The sequence below is a fragment of the Camelus dromedarius genome, chromosome 1 (genome assembly GCF_036321535.1).
Source record: "Camelus dromedarius isolate mCamDro1 chromosome 1, mCamDro1.pat, whole genome shotgun sequence".
In the NCBI taxonomy this organism is placed as follows: Eukaryota; Metazoa; Chordata; class Mammalia; order Artiodactyla; family Camelidae; genus Camelus; species Camelus dromedarius.
The window spans coordinates 18,610,524-18,632,124 of record NC_087436.1 but is presented as its reverse complement, the minus strand read 5'-3'; the positions used below and the strand labels follow the sequence as shown (position 1 = coordinate 18,632,124).

The 21,601-nt window shown below is 39.5% G+C and overlaps 1 protein-coding gene across 1 annotated transcript in view; it reads left to right on the top strand.

Annotated features, from left to right (window-relative positions):
• Nucleotides 1-21,216, top strand: part of EDNRA (endothelin receptor type A) — a 62,767-nt gene extending 41,551 nt beyond the window's left edge. The window contains exons 4-8 of the mRNA XM_031465155.2: nt 8,130-8,328; nt 11,830-11,982; nt 16,187-16,320; nt 16,752-16,860; nt 18,679-21,216. Coding sequence (XP_031321015.1) covers nt 8,130-8,328; nt 11,830-11,982; nt 16,187-16,320; nt 16,752-16,860; nt 18,679-18,819 — 736 coding nt within the window. The 3' untranslated portion in view covers nt 18,820-21,216. The remainder of the gene's footprint in view (nt 1-8,129; nt 8,329-11,829; nt 11,983-16,186; nt 16,321-16,751; nt 16,861-18,678) is intronic.
• Nucleotides 21,217-21,601: the final 385 nt, after the last annotated feature.

Genomic DNA, 21,601 nt, shown 5'->3' with positions numbered 1-21,601 from the left:
GGAGAAAAACAAGAGTGAGGAACAGAAGGATAAAGACAAGGCAGTTGCTTGGCTCCTATAAATAGTAAAACGTATTTTAAGGCAGCCAGGTATAGTCCCCTGAGGAGAGAGCCATTGACGAAAAGGAGGAAAGGATTTGCTTGGTTTGATAAGCAGTACCTGCAACTTTTCCTCCCTGCAGTACATGTTCAAAATCTAGAGTAGCTGCTGTACATCGTGTGACATGGCCTGGGAAGGGTCCCTTTCGTAGTTCATATGAATCTGTTCGATACATTTTTTCTTTTTTCTTTTTTCCCCTCTTAACGGAGGCACTGGGGATTGACCTCAGGACTTTGTGCATGCCAAGCATGCAGTGCAGTCTACCCCTGAGCTATACTCCTGACCCCCAATACATCTATTCTTGATGAAAAATACTATAGGGCACTATATCATGAATTATCCCTGAATTGGAAAGCATAATTCATAATTTAATTCAACAGGGAGACTTGTTGGGAATGGTATGATGGACAGACATGAAAAATAAGTCTCGGTTGTTTTCCTGTAGGAGTCTCCATTGTTGTGAAGACACTGACCTGGGAATGAGGGAGAATGAAATGTATTGTGGAGGTGTTCAGGGGGTGGATTTCCCAAACCACCTACATCATCAAAACCCTCCATTCCTTCGCTAGCTCACATGTTCCGCCCCCACTATCCTCCTTGGGTTAATCTCAGAGGACTGTCTTGCTGAACTTCAGTCTCCCCAGTATAAGCCACCCCTGTGAGCAGGGGAGAGCGGTAGGGAGCAGGGAGGAGACAATCGGACTGGAAGTGGGGGCATTAGGTCATAAATTCCAATCTCTGGAGTAGATTGACCTCACCCATACGATGTCCTCCCCTCTCTCAGGCATGGAGAAAAACTAACTAAATGTTCAATCACAAATGATCAGTTATGTATCTAATGAAATATTCTTGGTTTGGAAAAAAAAAGAAAAAAAAAGAATGCCAAGCATCTTTTCATTAAGATTTGCTCCCAGTTTTAGATCAAGGAGATGAACCATTTTAACATTCCACTTTCACAAAAATCTGCCTTAACCCAGGAGGTTTTTTCTTGGTAGTAAATTCATTGTCATTGCCTGGGGCCTTTATTAATTTTGCGTTTCATTGGGTACTGACTCCCAACTTTGGGACCTTTACTGAGGGAATCTATTTTAACATTTCTATTTCAAAAGCTTTCACACTAGAGAATGAATCATTCACACTTAATTCCTGAAGTTTCTAGATACCATTTGCTTTGAGTCTTGATTCAGTTGCACTGTATTCTACTAAAAATAAGAGAATCCCTTTTTTAAAAAAATAAAGCAAGGAGTAAAAAGAGGGAAATTGGAACCTGTTACAAAACAATTTCCAACTTGGGAATCCCTGCTTTCATTTTATGGGCTGAATCAAATTATGGGTCAGGAAGAGCTCCCAGGATTTTTTTGTATTTTCTTTCAAATATGATACTTATCGCTCATTTCAGAGTTGTTGTTTTTGAGGGAAAATAAAAAGTATCTGTACATCCAAGTTCTGTACAGTTTATTACCTCATTGATTGCTCAGTGAATACGAATACTGTGGGATCAAAGAAAAGGTCTAGTTTCCTCTTTAGGCTTTTAATCTGAATAAAGAAAACACGGCAGAGAAAGCACATCACTTGTACCGGAACGGATGACCTTTCACTGCTCATTTCAGCCATGGACTTGTCTCAGTTGAACCTTTTCACTAATTCCTCCTCAGTTCTAACTTTCATTTATTGTTATTTCACATTGCTAGTCCCTTAAGAATAAGATAAACAGGAATTTCAGAAAAAGACTGCGGAAATTTGGAAAAAGATTTTCACTGCTATCCAAGCTTCATCAGTGAAATAATTTTGTTTAATGCTGAAGCAGTATACTTCTAACATGAATGAATTTTTCCCAGCAAAATATGAATAACTAGCCATTACCAATAATTCAAATATCCCATAAGGGACAAGCTTTAATGGCACTTTGAGTTTGTTTCAGGAAGAAAAAAAGGGGGCAGGGACTGGAAAGAGGGATTCAATGCTATTCTTTGTAAGTTTAACAGTCATATTTAAAGTGGAAAATGATGCGGGTCAGACCAGTAAAAAGGTCTGGGTACAGCTCCAAATTGTAGTTAAAAGTTGCCTGGGGAAGGAGGCTGTAAAAAGATAAAACTCTTTTAACAACTACTCCAGATGGCGTGTAACTAGATACCTGGGAAGGCTGCAAAGAGCCATTAATAGGGCAACTTTGTTTGATTTGCCCCAAACTCAAAGCCATGTCAGTCCTTCATCCCTTGTTTCAAGTAATTGGTCAGTGGCCTCTGTGATATTCTCAAAGGTGTATCCTAATTCAAGAAGCATGGAAGTGATTTTTCTGAAAGACTTCAGTTTTATGTAGACGGGGGCTTGGTTTCTCCTAGTTCTCCTGGTGTTAGGATTTGCCTTTCACGCTGGGTGTAGGGCAACTCGGGGTCTCATCTTGGGATCTGTTCCCTGTCACACATAGTTACTCATTCTTTTATCCGAAACGCTGTGGTCAAGATCAGGCGACTGGTTCATTTTGCCACCTCATTTTTCTTTGATAACAAACGACCCCCAAACAGTGGTTTAAAGCAACCATCATTTTCTTATGATCTGACCACGTTGTAGGGAAGGAATTTGAGCAGTTCTTCTGCTCCTGGTCACTTGGACTGGGGTCTCATGGTGGATTTCAGCTGAGCTTGCTTCATGGGTCCAAGACTCACATGACTGGCCCCTTGGCAGGAACATCTGAGCTGAGCAGAGCCCATCTCCCTCTCCATGCAGCCCGGGGCATCTCGCCCTCTCCAGCAGGCCCAGGGCTCCAGGCTAGAACCCGCTGCACGCCTCAGGGGCCAGGCATGAAACTGGCAAAGCATCCTTCCAGCTGAGCTCAACTGGTCAAGGCAGCCACAGGCCAGTCCAGTGGAATGACTCAACTGAAGAGAAGTGTCCAAATATCTGCAGCTACTTTTTAAAAAATTTCTTTCTTTTTCTTTTTTCTTTTTTTAATATGTATTTTTATTGAAGTATATTTTTTATTTTTTTATTTGAAGTATAGTTGACTTACAGTTAAGTTAGTTGACTTACATTTAGGTTGTATTTGTACGTTGTAATTGTAAGCTAGTTGACTTACAGTTAAGTTAGTTTCTGGGGCACAGTGAGGTGATTCAGTTATACACATGTAAATGTACATTCTTTTTCAGATGATTTTCCATTATAGGTTATTTCAAGGTATTAAATATAACTCCCTGTTCTATACAGTAGGTCCTTGTTCATCTATTTTATATATAGTAGTGTATATCTGCTAATTCAAAACTCCTAATTTATCCCTTCCGCCCTTTTCCTTTTGGTAACTGTAAGTTTGTTTTCTATGTCTGTGAGTCTGTTTCTGTTTTGTGAATATGTTCATTTACATCATATTTTAGATTCCCCATATAAGTGATACCACATATTTGTCTTTCTCTGTCTGACTTACTTCACTTAATATGATCATCTCTAGGTCTATCCACATTGCTGCAAATGCCAGTATTTCGTCCTTCCACAGCTATCTTTTAAGCCTTCACCTGGCTTCTCTTTAAAATTCTTCCTGATAGTATTCAACCTCCAAACCTCTGTATGGCAGTTGGGTTGCCTATCACATAAGAGATACAAATCATAAACAAACATTATAAATGGTCACATTTGCTCTCAATGTGCAGACATAAAGATATAAGTGCCACTTCACCTTATGGAAGTGGCAAAACTGAAGAAAAATAAATTCTAATGAAGGCAAGCATTGACAGGCACTTAGTAGAGACATTTTTTAAAGGTACTTAAGCTACTTTTTCCTTCCCTTGATTCACTATTTGCACTCAAAATAATTAACCCAGGAAAATCATTCAAAAAGGGAAAAAAATCTGTATGTGCAAATGTATTTATACTCATGTTATTCACAACCTTGAAACGCCAGAAACTATGATGTGATTATAGGAGAAAGATTTAGGTAAATTGTACAATATGTTGTTATACCGTGTAGCCATGAAATTAATAAATGCTATGCCTGTGTAGAAACATAAGTATGTTTTATAATGAAAAGTGAATAAAGTCAAAAAATAAAATTGTAACTGATAAGGTTATAATATATATCCAAACTGCTTATGAGAATAGAAATGGGCAAAGAATGAGAAGAAATGAAAATGGGTTATGTTGAAGTGATATCTTTTGAATTTAAGTTCCTTTTACACTGTTTTAAAGTAAATTCAATAATATTTACTTTTAACTTAATGAGTTTCCCAGATCATACCTTAAAGATTCAGAAACATACGTTAAATGCCTCTAGCCTTGAAAACAAGTAAAAATCTATTTATAGACATATACAGTAACAAACATCTTTACATAAATAAAACATGTAATTTATTCTTTTATTCTGGCATGCCACATGACATTTTGGCATGTCAGGGGACAAGGTGGTGTCATGGGAAAAGACAGCCCTGGGACTTTGCAGACCAGAACCCTGACCCAGGCAGAGGATGTGGTACCACACCAGTCCTCAGTTTCCCAACCAGAACATGAGGGGAGAAAGATCAGCCCAAAAGTCCTTCTTGGTTTTATGTTATTTGATTCTAGGATTCTAAAAGTATTAGCTCTTTATCTGTTGCCTAATTCAGGGCTGGCTTGAAAAATAAGAAAATGTTCGGAGTGTATACTGGCTTTGGCCAATACAAATAAATGCATGGTAAGGAAACAAACAAAGACGCTTAATTCAACAGATATTTATCTGGCACCTATGGTATGTTGGTCTTGTGACCAACATACAAAGTATCCGTCCTATGGAGCTTATGGTCTTTTTATTTATTTATATATTGTTTATTTTTGTTTTGGGGGTGGAGCTTATATTCTAAAGGGAGAGGTAGACATAGACAAAAAATAAATGAGTAGAAGAATTGGTTGGTCTCATGGTAGTAAGTGCTACGGAGAAAAATAATCGGAGTGAGTGGGGCGGGGAAGCTGGCAACTTTAAATAGGGTGTCCAGGGAAGGCCTCGCTGAAAAGACACTGCTGCGTAAAGTCCTGAAAGAAGTGACGAGGCGGCTCTGAGGACACCTGCAGGCATTCCCGCTGAGGTGGGAACCCACTGGGGGATTTGAGCAGAGAGGTAACATGACTGGCTGACACTTTAACAGGTTCACCCCAGTCGCTGTGTTGGGGGCAGACTGCAGGAGGGCAAGGTGTACACAGGGAGACCAGTTAGGAAGCTACTGCAGTAATCCGGGTGGATGGTAACAGATGAGATCGAGAGAAGTGGTTGCACCTGGATGCATTTTGAAGGAAGAGGTTGCAAGGTTTGCTCAAGAATTGAATGTGTGGTGGAAAAGAGAAAGAGGAGTGAAGGCTAACTTCAGGGTTTGAGACCTGAGATGGTAGACTGGAGAGGGCAAGGAAGAGGGCAAGGAAGAAGACCCAGAGTCTGGTTTGGGTGAGTCTCAATGCCTACGAGATATCTGAATGGAGATCTCAAGTAGGCAGGTGGACATACAAATCTAGAGGTAGAGGTGAGGTTCCAGGCTACAGTTATAAATTTGAGAATTAACTATCAGCATGTAGAGAGTTCTAATGCCATGAGACTAGATGAGATCACTAAGAGTGTGTAGATAGAAAAGAAAAGCGGTCCAAGGACTAAGGAGAAATCCAATGGTAAGAGCTTGAGGTGTGGGCATGATCTAGCCAAGGAGATGAGATGGAGTGGCCAGTCTCATAAGCAGGATGAAAACCAGGAGAATGTGGTCAAAACCAAGTGCAGAAAGCATTTCAAAGAGGAAGGATTATCTCTAGAATATCAGTTGTTGGTGGTCGGCTCTACACTTGCAAATTTTCTATGGAGTGAGGATGTCATATATATGCACTGACTTGATTGAAGGCTGTTTATGATAACACCTACCAAGCACACAATATTGTGTGTGTGTGCGCACGCACGTGCATGTGCGTGCTGTGTCATTATCCCCCAAATAGAAATCATTTTTGGAACATCCTGTATTTCCTATTTTCCACACCTTTCCCCATGTCCATCATCACAAATGATTGTTTCTAATTGATTTTATGGTTGTTTTCTCATCTCATGGAGATGTTATCAAGATCAGTGTGATCACAAATGGAAAATATTCTAATTCTCAGTCACATGGGTTAATTAAAGCACAGACTGATTATGAATCATTTGCTCAACTAGACACTAAAAATTACTTCTATTTATTTTTAAATGTTGAATTTACATTGTGTTTTAGACATGTAATATTCTGGGAACTCAGAGGCACATTATAAAATGAAGCTGGTCTGTGAATATATTCATCATAAGAACACATAGACCACATTTTCTTACTTAAACCACATTCTATTTCCAACCCTGCCTAAGAAATCTGGCTTTTTTACTGTCTTAAGAGATAAAGTGTTTTATTCATATCACCTTTCCTGATAACCGATCTAAGAGGAGGGGAGAAGAAAACAGATAAAACTCATTGACAGCCTCAGGATAGAGACATCCCGTCTCTGTTCCTTTTAGCTTTTACTGGACATCAGGCTGCCTGTTGAACAAGGCAGCAAAGAGAAATAAACAGAAGGAGAGAGTATATATAGCACTCTTTATTCCACTAGTAATAACCATAAATTTTAAAATGCAATGTTGGCTATGTCATAAAAGGATTTCCCTGGTCTGTATGCATAGCTGTATTTTATTCCATTCTGAACTCATCTGGGCTTTGTCAGAGGTTCCTATTGCACACCAATCTTATTTATCCTAAAAATCTGCGAAACACGTCTCCAGCAAATTGTGCTGTCTGTATGCCACGTGGCACCATCGTGCATGCCAAAACTATAGGTTCTCATCTACAGGGAAGAACAGAGTCACGTAATTCCTAGGAGCTGAGTTTTCGCAGGTAATGAGATGTGCTGAGACAGAACGCTATGTGGAAGTGATGCAGCTCATTTTGGTGGCGAAGGGTAGTTTGTAACTGGCCTTGGCTTTACTGACTTATTCCCCATGAAGTTGCCTGGCCTGCAAAGCCATGTGCACCTGTCTCCAATGCTTTGGTCTGTTTTACAGCCTTCTTCTGGCATTATCTCCTGAAAGCTATAAAAAGAGAATGTTTCCTTTCCATTACAACAGGAACAAAAATTTCAAGAATGAAGCCACAAAAATACCATACCACATCCCAGGTCCCTTCTTAATAGTAAGTCTGAAAGCACTCCATCACATCAGGTCAAAGAGCACAGAGTTTCCGAAACCAGACTTTCTTTAGACTTCATATTTAAATGTGATTATTATCATAAAAATATTTAGGTCAAAAATCAGGCAAATGCGATTTCTTAATGCCCGTTGGTTTTTGATCGGCATAATTGTTCAGTTACATTTATATCCTACGCTTCTGTATGAACCATTCTTTTCTGTTAGACTATAAACCCTAAAGATTAGGAACCGAGGTATCTTTAGCTCGGTTTTATATAGTCCAGCACAGGGCCATATGGGAGAGATACAGTCATTCTTTGACATTTTAAAATATTATTATTAGGTATATTATTTATTTACTAAAACGGCCACCTGGTACAAGTCCAATGTGTTCATATTTTGAGGGTAGAAGAGAGAGAAAACAATGTAAATCTATGGCAACTCTTCACTTAAGGGTATCTAGATCCACTTCATAGATAATATTTCAAGTTTTTTAATACGTAAAGAGAATTATGATATTACCATAACCAGTACCAGCAGCTTACAGTACAGCTTCCATCATCTAATCTTTTCCTTAAAAAAAATGTTCCTGCTTAAAAAATATAGGCACACCTATCTGATGCCACCACGTTCTAAACCCTCACAAGATTTTGCTAGACCCCAAGGGAGGATCTCAGACTCAGGCCTGCCTTGTAACTGATCTCCAAATGGGTGGAACTTTTAATGGCCCCACTTGTTTTTCACACCAGGGCTCACAGAGAGTTCCTAAAAAGTCAATGGTTGGTTGCTGGCCAATGGAAGGAGCTTTCCAACATTTACAATTTTTATTTCATTGAAAAAAACTTAAAATTTCCTAACAACTTGATTCCATCACCCCCCTTTTTCTCCCCAGGTACAGAGCAGTTGCCTCCTGGAGTCGTGTTCAGGGCATTGGGATTCCCTTGGTCACAGCCATTGAGATCGTCTCCATCTGGATCCTTTCTTTTATCCTGGCCATCCCTGAAGCCATCGGCTTCGTCATGGTGCCCTTTGAGTACAAGGGTGAACAGCACAAAACCTGTATGCTCAATGCCACATCAAAATTCATGGAGGTATGAATAGTATAAAGGGAATTAATTGTGTGTGTGGTGGGGAGGGTCTTCATTTATACTTTACCATCGCCAAGACTTGTTATCTGTACAATGCCAAGTGTGGTTTACACTGCTAGTTCAAATATCCTTCAGTTGCATGAAAAGCAGATGTTAAAGCAGGGCTTAGCTTCTTGAATAGGACAACCATTTTGTCTTCACTCTTATATTGTAGCACAACTGTAGACACAACTGTTGCTCTGCACCAACTCCTCAGAATTCTGGAACAACTTTACTAAGAAAAGAAAGATGGACATGTATGTATGTAGTGCTATTTGTTTTGATAATAAGGAAAGCAGCACAACAATTCCCATCTGACAGACACGCTGATACTTATTTTATATTATTTGGGGTAATCCATGTTGCTCACACATTTTTTTGAAGATAGATTTACTAATTCAAAGTAGAAAGTCATTCTCCCATTGTGCTTATATTAGTATAGATTCAAATATGCAAATAATAGAATTTTGCAGAACTTTCTAAAAAGTGTTTATTTTAGTGTAACAAATTCAGTTGTTGTTTAATACACCCGACCACATTAACTTTGCTGAAAAGCTTAATCACATGACTGAGAGTATCAGGAAACATGTTTGAAATGCATATTCCCTTTGTAAAACTAGTCACATGTCGCCCAGGGATAAAAACCAAAAGGGTAGCTGTTTCTTTTAAATCAGCATTACTTAGTGCTTTGATGCAAGTTTCGCACAGCTCAGATTCACACTTACTCGTTTACAGACATCTCAAGGTATGTTTTCCTACCTTGGAAAATTCACAAAATTAGTGGTTTTACAGTTGACCAGTTATCCTGCTTGGAAATTCTTTGAAAATTAAAAATACTCATGAACACTGCCAAACTGGCAACCTTAAAATTAAGGTCTTCTGCTTATCTGCTGACTATTTTAGATAAGCCACAGTGAAAAACAAAGTAGACAGCAGGAGGCTATCAGAATTTGGACAGTGTGAATGAGCAGTCTAGGTACCCTGTCTAAGCCGTTAGAGAGAAGAGGCTTGATGTAAGAAGGACCTTACTAACCCTTCCAGGTGGACAAAATGAAATGGGTTTCTTCATCAGGACTGTGTCTCCTTTCTAGCAGTGAAGCTCAGAGTGGCCACCCTTCAGGCAGGGGGCACCTAGAGCGTTGCAGTAAAGGGTATGAGTTTGCACTGATGAGTTCTAAAATTTCATTCTAAGTCTAAAGTTTTAGGATTCTCTTTCCCCTCCTATTCTCTTTTTTTGATTCCCCCTTTTTCTGCCCTTTCCTTCTCAACTTTGTGCTAACCTAGACTGGAGGGAGGTCCCTCCATCCCCTCATGGATGACATCAGCTCAAAAGAAATGTGTGACCCCGTTCTCTCTCAGGCTTCTGCCTTGGAGGGGGCAGGGGACTCCATCCGGTCCCCTGGGGGCCAGCTTCCAGGCCCTCCGCAGCTGCTTCTGGGCAGTCTCAGCCAGCCAGAAATGCGCCCAGAAGAAGGGGGTGCAAGGACGAGAGTGCTCACAGGAGTGTCTTAAACAAAGAGAGAGTCCTTCTGATTTTTGTTTGTTTGTTTTTTTCAGTGCAGTACTAAAATCGTTCTCCAGTGTGATGGGAATAGGACAGGTTTGAATAAACCAACTTCTTTGGGAGGTCTGCACTTAACCTGAGGATAGAATTCAGGGGTCTGTGAATTTGAATGGAAAAGAAATTGCATGTTTATATTCACTAACTTCTAACTGAAATTTATCATCTCCTTCTAATATGAATGTAGACAACAAACCACAGTAGTATTTAACAGTACCATGAGTTTTTTCACTAATAGAAATAAGGCATTTTCCTACCACTATTTTGGCTGGATAAACTTGAAATATCATTTACACTCATCATTGCTTCTACATCCTGATAGTTATTAGAACCACCATTAGATTTGTCATTTAATTTGTAAATGAACACATATATTATTACATCAGAATTTTATTTCTCCTATTCTGCTAGCTGTGCTGTGAAGTACTGGGTTTCCATTATAATCTTACACAGTTTATTTCATGCACATAAAACATGATTCTCAGAAAGGATTATAGTCTTTACCAGAAAGTCAAAGGGGGCTGGGGCATAAAAATAGTTAAGAACCCCTGCCTAGAACTTTTTTTCCTCAGGAACCATTTATAGCATATTTCAATAGACATGTTATAAATGTAGTCCACTGGGCCTCTTTTCTATATTCAGAAACTCTCCAGTTTTTCACAGAGCAGCATGACTGTTTTTTTTGTTTTTTTTTTTTTACTGTGGGAACTGAGAAATTACAGGAGGCTGCATTATCCTTAGTAAATAAACAATCTGGGGAAACAGAATAAGGAAAGGAAACGCATTTCTTCCCAAGTTGGTGATTACTTTAGTGGAAGAATTTAGATATGATTTTCTAATTTCCATTTTTACTGGGTGTGAAATTTTCTGCTTTAAAAAGACATAACACTGAGTAATCCTGGTGCTTAACAAATTCTGTCCACAGGGAGATAATGTTCACTATGCCTCCAGATAAGGTACTGGGCTTCCATAGGTTCCAGGTGGGGAGTATTAAAAGCCAACGAGAAAGGGATGGTTATTGATGGCTCTGAGCGACTGGCTGGGAGGTCACATAGCAGGCATACCAGGCAAAGGGTTAACTCCCAGTTAACCAAAGCTCACAGATAAACCATTCATAACCTTCACTTTTTCCAAACAAGATAGGCACAGTAAGTACACTTTAACCCCCACAGTCAGAAGGAAACCAGGCACTAACAAAATGTTGACGCTTGCCAGCAGAGATAAATATAGATTCCGTATGTCTCAAAATCATGTCTTAGGAGCTTTGGAAGGGAATGCATTTTATTAGTTAGAGCTCTTCCATTCTGTAACTAAGGCCAACTTCAGTTTATTAAAAGTCTTGTAATAACCTTTCATGAAAAAGAATATGAAAATGAATGTATGTATGTACATGCATGACTGGGACATTGTACTATACACCAGAAACTGACACATTGTAACTGACTATAGTTCAATTTTAAAAAATAAATAAAATAAATAATTAAAAAAATTTTTAAAGTATCTTTGTTACCGTAAATTTTCTAAAGTGATTTCTTTGTGTGCTATCATAAAGCCAGGATAATGTCTGGAGTTTCCAATTTAGTTGAGGGTTTTTTTAAACTAAACAAAACAAAGCTAGATTTTTCTTTTATTTTATTTTTATGGGGAGAGGTAGTTAGGTTTGTTTGTTTGTTTAACGGAGGTACTGGGGATTGAACCCAGGACCTTGTGCATGCTAAGCAGGCACTCTACCACTGAGTTTTAGTTGAGTTTTGAGCACCCCCCTCCCCAGCCCATTACCACAACCAAAGAGCATGTATATACAAATGTATCTGCAAGCACGAAGATGCTGCAGCCACCAGCAGCTCTGCACAGCTAATATTCGGTATATCGCCCTCCTTTTCTCCCTTCTCTTCTCTTTACAGTTCTACCAAGATGTAAAAGATTGGTGGCTCTTCGGGTTCTACTTCTGCATGCCCCTGGTGTGCACCGCAATCTTCTACACCCTCATGACTTGTGAGATGTTAAACAGGAGGAATGGCAGCCTGAGAATTGCCCTCAGTGAACATCTGAAACAGGTAAACCCAATAAGGGTCACGACAACCTGGCCAACACTGGTTTGTCCTTAACAGCACAAGGCATACAAATACTCTATTTCACAGATGTAGCCTGATTTCCTAAGAAGAAAAACACTGTCTTGTTTGTATGTCTTGTTTTCTTTATAGTTAGAGTATTTGGAGTTTCTTTTGTGAAGCAGAGATCCTACCTGTGAAACTGGTGGTCCTGGGGGCAGGGCCCCGATAGAAAGGAACGATTCATTTATTTTGCCAAAAGTCTATTGAATATGTGCGTTTGTGTTTAGTAGTACGTTGAACTGGATTTGGAACGGTGTCAGGACAAAAAAAGAAGCATGTGACTCTCTCCCCTGGCAGGCTTTGCAGTGCTGTTGTGGAAATAACACAAACATGAAACAACTGGAAGACAATCACAGGGTGAGGTAAAAGTGGCCTGTGCTATAGAAAGCCAAGGGGGGCCTGAGATAAAGTCGTGGAGAAACTGTTCATGGATGAGGGGCACTGAACTGTTCATGGAGGATAAATGGGTTCTACGGGGAGGAAGAAGAGGATGGAGGGCACTTCAGGTGGGAGGACAGGAGTCTGGCTAGAATGTGGCATGGACACCACACGTTTGGGGAGTGGGAAAAAGAAATGGACCTCATTAGAGCAACACGTAAGGTAAGACTCATGATAGGAAACAGGACTGCATAAGAAGTCACATTTTGGAGGGCCCAAAGTTCTAGAAGAAATTTGAACATGTCAATAGGAGGCTGTTGGTCTCGCCCAGGCAACAAACAGAACAGATAAGCCGTGACGCTTATACTTGCTGGCTCTGTGACGTTGCACAAATTACTTAACCTCTCTGAGCTTCTAGTTCTTCACAAAGTGTATGTAATAAGACCTGCACCTTTCTGTACAAATACTAATTCAATTTTGAGTCTTAAACATTTTAAATAAAATGTAGTATATAATAATATATCAAGGGGATTACCTAATGCATGGACAGTGACCAATAGAACCCAACTCACAGGTAATACTTTTAAAAAAATGTTGATATATATGAATTCAAAGAGTGAAGCCAAGACTGCAGGTGAGTTCTCAGTCTCCATAGAGAAGTATCTAAGGATGCTCAACCACACAAAAGTTCACGTGAGCCTGGACATCTGCCCTGTATCACTACCGTACACAAGCATCATTCTTCATCAGCAACTCTTCTCAACTAGTGTGCTGGGTTTTCTGACCTTCCGCTCCCTATCTGTAAATTGGGCATAATAATATATGAATCAGTATTATTATGAGAATCAAAGGAGTTAATGTGCATACACATACTTTATAAATCTAACATGTTCTACAAATGGTAGCTATTATCTCTTATTAAAATTTAACAGGAAATTATATTGAGAAACTTTTGTCTAACATTGTCCAGGCATAAATGTTTCAAGCACTCCAGATGTGAGACATATTAAGCCATTGTACTTCTCATGCCTGCGGTGGAGGTAACTAATTGGAATAGATTTGTGGATAACAGTATTTTTAAATATTGGATTTTTGCATTTGCAGCACGATAGAGCCTGGTTATGCTCTAAGTGGTAACTGTACTGAAAATAATTGAAATAGGGGTTGGGAGCAGTAATAATATGGTGCTGTGTCACATTTTCATAGCATTTTTTAAGTTTTCAAAGAGCATTTCCATTTCATTTTGGTATTTGATCCCTTGTCCAATCAACCAACCTGTGAGATAAGCTGGATGGACATGACCCTTATGTTATAGATGGTTAAGAGATCAATTTGGGAGTTTGAGATTTGCAAGTGTTTGCCATTATATATTAAAAAATAGATTTAAAAAAAATTTCTTCTGTACAGCACAGGGAACTATATTCAATATCTTGTAATAACCTTTAATGAAAAAGAATATGAAAAGGAATATACGTATGTATATGCATGACTGGGACATTGTGCTGTACAGCAGAAACTGACACATTGTAACCGACTGTACTTCAATTAAAAAAAGAGAGAGACTGGCTCAACTAAATGGAGTTTAGAACCCAAGACTTGGTCCCCATGCAGTAGACGTGCCCTTGTGTCACACTCAGAGTTGGAGCAGGTTCTAACAGCAGGAGAACCTGGCGGGAAGGCCTTCGGGGGGGATGGCAGCAGAGCCAGCTCAGCGTGAAAAGGCCCTGCCACCCTTGTCTAGTCTCCCTGTATGGCTCTTGGTCTTGCTTCTTGTGTGTTTTCTTGCATTTCTCTTCAGTATTCTGACAATACCTTTTACCGATTCGGGATTGTGTTTGGATGCTTGGTAGCAGAAAACCCAGAACAACATGGAGTAGACCACACAGGCGTTTATCTTTCTCCCACAGCAAAAAGTTCAGATGTCATTGGCTCAGTGGTCAAGGGACACAGAAGTCAGAGTTCAGCCACGGTGCTAACCTTTCCTTTACTAGCGGAAGACGGCAGCTACAGCTCTACCCTTATGCCTGATTTCCAGGCAGGAGGAAGGGGAAGAACACAGATCGCATTAGTGTGTATGCACCAAAGAGGTACCCCCCACTTTTCAGTAGTCTTTCCAGAAACCCCTCCACAACAATTTCTACTGAGTCTAATGGGTCAGGACCATATCAGGTGGCCAGGCAGACAATGAGGCCAGGCTCCCCTGCTGCCACAACAAAATCAAGGATCTGATTAATAGTAAGGATAGAAGAATGGATATTGGTTAACCAAATACCAGCCTTTCATGGCAACATATTAATATTACCTTTTAAAAAGTTATCCTCTTTGAGGATGTGCTCAGGGAACATAACCTCTCCCCTGGTGCCTTGTTTTTCTGGGCGCACCGTCTTTCTGTGTACACGAAACAGCCCTTTAAAATGATCCCCCATTCCTGCAGATTAATAAATAAAGGAATCCTTTATTTCTCTTGATTTCAGTTTATGCATTCTCTGAAGCTAGCTAGCTGGCTAACTGTGAAAGATTAAAGAACCCCCAATTCTTTGGGCTAGAGCAGCAATTTGTGACAATTGCCCTGAAATCTTTTTAAACAGCTCCATTAATCATGTGAGTTTGTTGTAGGCTTCCCATATTTAATGCTGTATGCTTCGAGTTGAACCAGCATCACCCTTCCAAACCCTGTTTTCAATCAGTTTTATTTTGACATGAACTGATTCCTGTTACAGACAAGTTGCATTTTAGGTTCCCCATTGGGCTTCCAAACGCATCCCCTGTAAGACTTGTGTACAATGCACACTGGTTGCAGATAATTCCTAACCTACAGTTTTGCTGATCCTGTGCAGACCCAAAACCATGTAAACCTGCCATTGGAGTCAGTCCAGGATCAACACATCCCAGGTTTCCTAATCGTTACGGCTGATAATCCTTTACCCTCATCCCTCTATTTGCAAACAATGTATCTTTGGAAACGACATGTCATTAATGAAAGAATTTTAAAAGCAAAAAAAATCCCAGTGCCAGCTTTCTCTAGGATCAAGAAATGGAGAAAGCACATCGTTCTTCCTTTTTCTTTTCTGTTCCCTGCTCCTGTTTTCCAAACGTCTTTGTAGATTTGTCTATTTTCAATTATGCTAGGTTCCATCATGAACTGCCTTACCACCATTAAAGCTGGTGAGTGACCTGCTGTTGAGGCTTTTGGCTAACCCTTTCCTCCATATGTTCAACACACACACACAGACTCAGCCACAGTTTTGGCTCAACTCAGCCAGTTCCCACGTCTGCCCACCATCGAATCTCTGTCCTGGCCCTAAGGACCAGCCATCCTTATTGGCAGCTGCCCAAAAGAATCACTTAGCAACTCCTTGCTTAGAAAGTTGGATTCCAAATCTTGAAGAGATGGAGGCATGGTCAGGCAGGCTATTCTGGGTCTCCTTTTTCTTTTTTTTTTTTCTTTGTGTGTGTGTGTGTGTGTGTGTGTCTTCTTTTTTTTTTTTTTTAAATTGAAGTACAGTCAGTGACAATGTGTCAGTGTCTGCTGTACAGCACAATGTCCCAGTCATGCATACACATACATATATTTCTTTTCATATTTGTTTTCATTAAAGGTTATTACAAGATATTGAATATAGTTCCCTGTGCTGTACAAAAGAAACCTGTTTTTCTGGGTCTTCTTTGAGTTATTCTTTCCCAGGTGACTTCTTCCCTTTGTGTAGCTCTTTCCTCTAAGAGAAAAACATTAAATTTATGGTGCTTTTTTTTCCCCACTTTCCTTTAGCGTCGAGAAGTGGCAAAAACAGTGTTCTGCTTGGTTGTGATTTTCGCTCTGTGCTGGTTTCCTCTTCATTTAAGTCGTATTTTGAAGAAAACCGTGTATGATGAGATGGACAAGAACCGATGTGAATTACTTAGGTACAATCTTACGTACTTAGGAGGAAATAGGAGTTTCTCTGATTTTCACATTTACAATGCTTTTACAAAACCCTCTAGTCTACTTTCTCGTTAACCCTGAAAATTAAAACTGCAAAGTTGATTTATTTTTCTTTAGCTGCCATAGCCCATAACCAATCCAAAAATTTGTGCAAGCCATGTTAGTCATTTTGCCACTTCCCTCTTGAGTCTGTGCAGAAAGGTTTGAGTTAACCAAGTGGTGGGTATATCTGTAAATGTTCTGCAAAACTTAAATTGCCATTTAAACAAAGACTTTTTAAAAAAATTTCTGCCTGCCACCTATAAGAAATGGCTTCTGGGCAAGAAAAATGCTTATTCTAGAGATAAGTGCTAGTGAGCAGATTTTAAAACATTATGTTCTAATTTATATACTCTGTTTTCTTTTTCTCCAGTTTCTTGCTGCTCATGGATTACATCGGTATTAACCTGGCAACCATGAACTCATGTATAAATCCAATAGCTCTTTATTTTGTGAGCAAGAAATTTAAAAATTGTTTCCAGGTAAGACGTTTTGCAAATACATTTTAAACACAACCAGAGGAGTCTATGAAGTAGCCAACAGGCATGGCTAATTCCCGCTGTAAATATCACTTTCCTCAGCTGTACTTTTCAGCAGACAAGTGAGAATCACATTTTGTTACCCAGAAAGAGGGTCAAATTCTCAGCATAACAGAAAAGCAGTATCTATTCAGACAACAACATATTCAGAGGTTAAAATAAAAAGAACTACCTTAATAACATGCCAGCTTAGTACCGTGCTTTAAAAAGAAATACTCCAATTTGAGCTCTAGGCCAAGAGAATAGATAAAACCTACTGATGCCTTCCATTATCTTAGACTTTAACCACAATCTCAATAAAACATAAATTTGTTATTAAGATAGCACTCGATAAATGTGATTTAATAGGATATTTAATAATAGCCTTTTCAAGGAATGTGAATGCTTATGGCTCTGGAAATCTGAACTAATGTAACTTTTTAAATTTAATTTGAAATCAGTTTCCTACTGTTGGTCAAACCTTCTTGTAGCTAAGTCAACCCATGTCCTCCCAAAGCTCCAAGTTTGTCTTATTGAACTGTAAGCTTTCCAGTTCCTGGAATGATTTTGGCAAAAAGTTAATCCTAACTGGATGCTGTTATCTTTGACCAAGATGTTTAACTCCACCTTATAGTACATATTAGGAAGAATAGCATAGAGTTCAAGGTGCAGGATCTGGAAGCAAACCATATTATATTGATTTACGTCATAGTTCTGCACTTGCTAGCTGTCTAACCTGGGTCTGAGTGGTACCCCTCCTGCTCCCTCAGTTTGCTCATCTGTAAAAATCAGATGATCACTGTATCTGTCTCATAAGCAGAATGCAGTGGGCTGGTATTTGTTAAGTGCTTGAGACAATAGAAAGTGCTCAGTATGAGTTTATAATTATTATTAGGGATAGAGAAGAGAGGAAAAACCCAGTGACTGCCCTTGTGGAACTTAAAATCTGAAAGGAAACAGACACATCTTAACCAGTGAATCATAGAAATAGGTGAAACTTGGTATGGAAGTTCCAGCTGCCACGTTTTTGAAGTCTACTTGATAATTTTTACAAGTCATGAGATACTGTAAGAAAGATTCTGGCCTAAGAAAGATCGACTAAAATACAGGTCATAACTAATACATTATGTAATCTGGAGTTAATGTGAGTTGCAAATTAGTTTACATATGAATTAGAGGGGGAGGGAAAATCAAGGTGCAAACTCTCTGAAATTAAACACATTTTTGACCGATCTCCATAAAAAAGGCAGCATACCCAGGGGAAAGAGTCCAGTAGGGAGAGTCTTGGGTTCTAAGTTCAGTCCTGCCTCCTATAATCCTTTCTAAGTCTCTCCGTCCTCATTCATAAAATGAGGAAAAGAGCACTTACCCTATAGAGCTGTTAGGAGCATCAGATGAGGTGCCCAATGCAGAGAGCCACGCAGCACAGCGTGTGTTGTAGCCACGGTGTGCAACAATGAAAGTCAGCCGCCCACCCCACCCTTCCCACCCACACCCACACCCACCCCAAGTCACAGAACCCTCTCCCTCTGGCCAACAGTGCCTTCCCTTCCTCTTTGACTCTGAATAAATTAAAACAGGAAACAAGGGATCTGTTGCTCTGCACTTGAGTGGACAGTTGAACTTCTACCAAGAGATTACAAACTCCCTACTCTAGATTACTGCTGAGCCTCACGTCTGACCTCAAATGCCTGTGGACAGTTACCCCTTGTCGGTGGGCCTGTGTCCTGCTGGGAACAGGTTGGTGGTCTCATCTTGATGAGAGTCTGTTCCTTCTCCCAGTCTTGCCTCTGCTGCTGCTGCTACCAGTCTAAAAGTCTGATGACCTCGGTCCCCATGAATGGAACAAGCATCCAATGGAAGAACCATGAACAAAACAACCATAACACAGAGAGGAGCAGCCATAAGGACAGTATCAACTGAATACCTTAAGGAACATTAATCAATATTCCTTCACATCCAATGGAAGGAAAAAAGACAAATCACACAGACAGCAACTGCATCTCCAGAAATCTCATCTTCCATCCTTCTCCCATGACTCAGTCCCACCCACCGGAAAAACGCTTTCCAAAACATTGAAGGGTTGACTGGTTTATACCCACAAATTCAACGAATCTTACTTCTTTAATTTATCTAATTTACATATTTTGCATGTTATATTCAGCCCTAAAAGATGGTGGGAGTTGTCAGGGGGAAAGGAGATTGTTCAGCTACACCAGAAGGATATTTACTACCTTCACATGGAAATAGAGTTTTTGAGTACATGGCCAGATTTCATGGCCATTCTGTAGAATATTCAATAAGAACTGGTCACCAGGAAGAGTTTAGAGATTATGACAAGGTTTTCTATTTTTAAAGGAATTTTTTTTTTGGCCAAATACAGTATGGATTTAAGTCACCTTTATTTGAAATGTCATTCAGTGCCAGTAGTTTTTAACTGCATAGAAGCCTAAAAATGATTATTCGAGATATTTACACATATTTTGCCCCCCAAAAAAGGAAGAGGTAAAACAGACTTCAGGTGAGCAATTAGGTTAATGTTTTTTGTATCACTGGCTTATTTTTAAAACGTAAAGTCTCAAGCTACAACAAATACAGGAACTTAAGGCACAGACTGATATCCACATGTGGCAGTTTGATAGCAGCTATGCAAAGAATTTTTAAGAACCTACGTTTTCTTTTTTTTTTTTAATGGTGTTTCATTATTGGAGATCTTGTGCATATTTTTATGTTAAATTTCAAAATAATGTTTGAATCAAATAGTTCTATTTTTCATAAGCCCAATTTTTTAATGAAAACATTTTATGCAAAATTAATACCATGTACTAAAACGTTAATGTATGTGTCATTTAACTAGGCTTAAGACTTTCAGTGCAATGCATTGAAGTCTAAAGCACACCTAGGAGAGAAGGACTGAGTAGTCTTAGAAGGTTTGGACATTTTCATCGAGATTTTTTTTGATAATGGTAACATGTGTATGTGTGTATACATACCTATGTACATGTATACATGTCACCTGACGGGCTCTTGATTGCTCTTAAAATGTTAACCGACAGTAAGACTTTTTTGGCCATTTTCTTTTCCACATAGGAGTATACAAAACATAATTTCAAAGCAGCCAGCTGAGTTTATCATGTCAGTGAAATATAATTACCCCCAAGTGACACCATGAACTGAAGGTTCCTCACGGCCCTGGGTTTCCAGTATGAAGCTAAGCACCTCCCCCGCCCCCTCTCCACACATGAGTATCATTTCAAAAGGCCCACAGTGACTTCTGCTGGGCCTTTCCCACAATGTTTACAGACTGTGAGTACAGCAGAAAACCTTTTACTGTGTGTATATAAATATATATGTAAACAACTGTCCATTTCTTTCAGCCAGTTTTTCTGTGACTGTTTCTATGGAATGTATTTGTGTGTGTGATGTATGCATGTTGTGGGATACTGTGCATGGACTTTGTGTAATCTCATAGCCATGCCCTGTAGTTGTGCCAAAGCACACACTCTGAGTGGAATCTCGGTGGTTGTTCCTCACAACCGGCCTCAGTCAGTTTTAATCTATCTGAGTTCCTCAGTCTTGTGACCATGTTACCATTACAAATGGAATGTGGGAGGCAACATGAAAAAGGACAAGCCATGGGGTGACAATGGGGTTTTGTTTGTTTGGTTCGTTGGTTGGTTGGTTGGATGGTTGGTTTGAAAAAAGCAGTCTTTGGAGTTGTATTTTTTTCCTGTGCTGGAACAAAGGTCATTAAACTTTGAAGCATTACATTGGCCCAATCCTCCGCTCAACGTGGTGATAAGGTTGACAAGTGGGCAGATGTTTCTACTGGACTTCATCAGAAAGATGACTGATGATAAGGTAGCTAAGCTGACTCCTTGGGCTATAGTCTAGTGCAGTCATGTATGAAATGATGTCAGGTTCCAGCGATCCAATTGCAGGGCCCCTTTATGTGTTAGCAGTCAAATCTCATTACTCCACTGGTGCATCACATGCAGTGATATATACCTATAATATAAGCCATAGGTTCACACCATTTTGTCTAGACAATTGTCTTTTTTTTTTTAAGATGCTTTGTCTCTTGCATATGAAAAAATGCATTTTACAAGTTCAGAAAGTCATAGATTTCTGAATAACCGTACAGGCTTCCATGTGCATTTTATTTATGGACCAGTAAGTAACCATGGTTTACTAGTAGGAATAGTTCCAATTTCTACCTTTATCACATTTTTCCAAGTAAATCTGTAGAAATGAGCCAGAAGCCAAGGCCCTGCATTGGCAGTGGCCCACAAGTATAAAATAAAAGTTTACAGAAGCCTTGCAAGTGTGTCTTCATTTGTACATAGTTATATCTAGAAAGTATTCGTTACACAGTGCCTGTTGCAAACCTCTCCCTGGTACTGAACAGGCAAGCAGTTTTTACTTTCAAACAGATATTTCCCAACTGTACTTTCTTCTCAGCCTTCTTTGTTGTCTTGAACACTTAAACCTCTCATTCATTCCTTCATTCACCTTTCCTGTAAATTTTACTAAGCGTCTACTATGCAGCAGGAATTCTTCTAGGTACTGGGGATATAGCAGGGAACAATACAAGCTAAGTTCCTGCCCTCCTGGAGCTTGTATTCCAGAGGAAGGAGTTGTACAATAAACAATGGCAGTCAGTAAACAATATGTCAGGTGGATACCTGCAGGAAAGACTCATCTT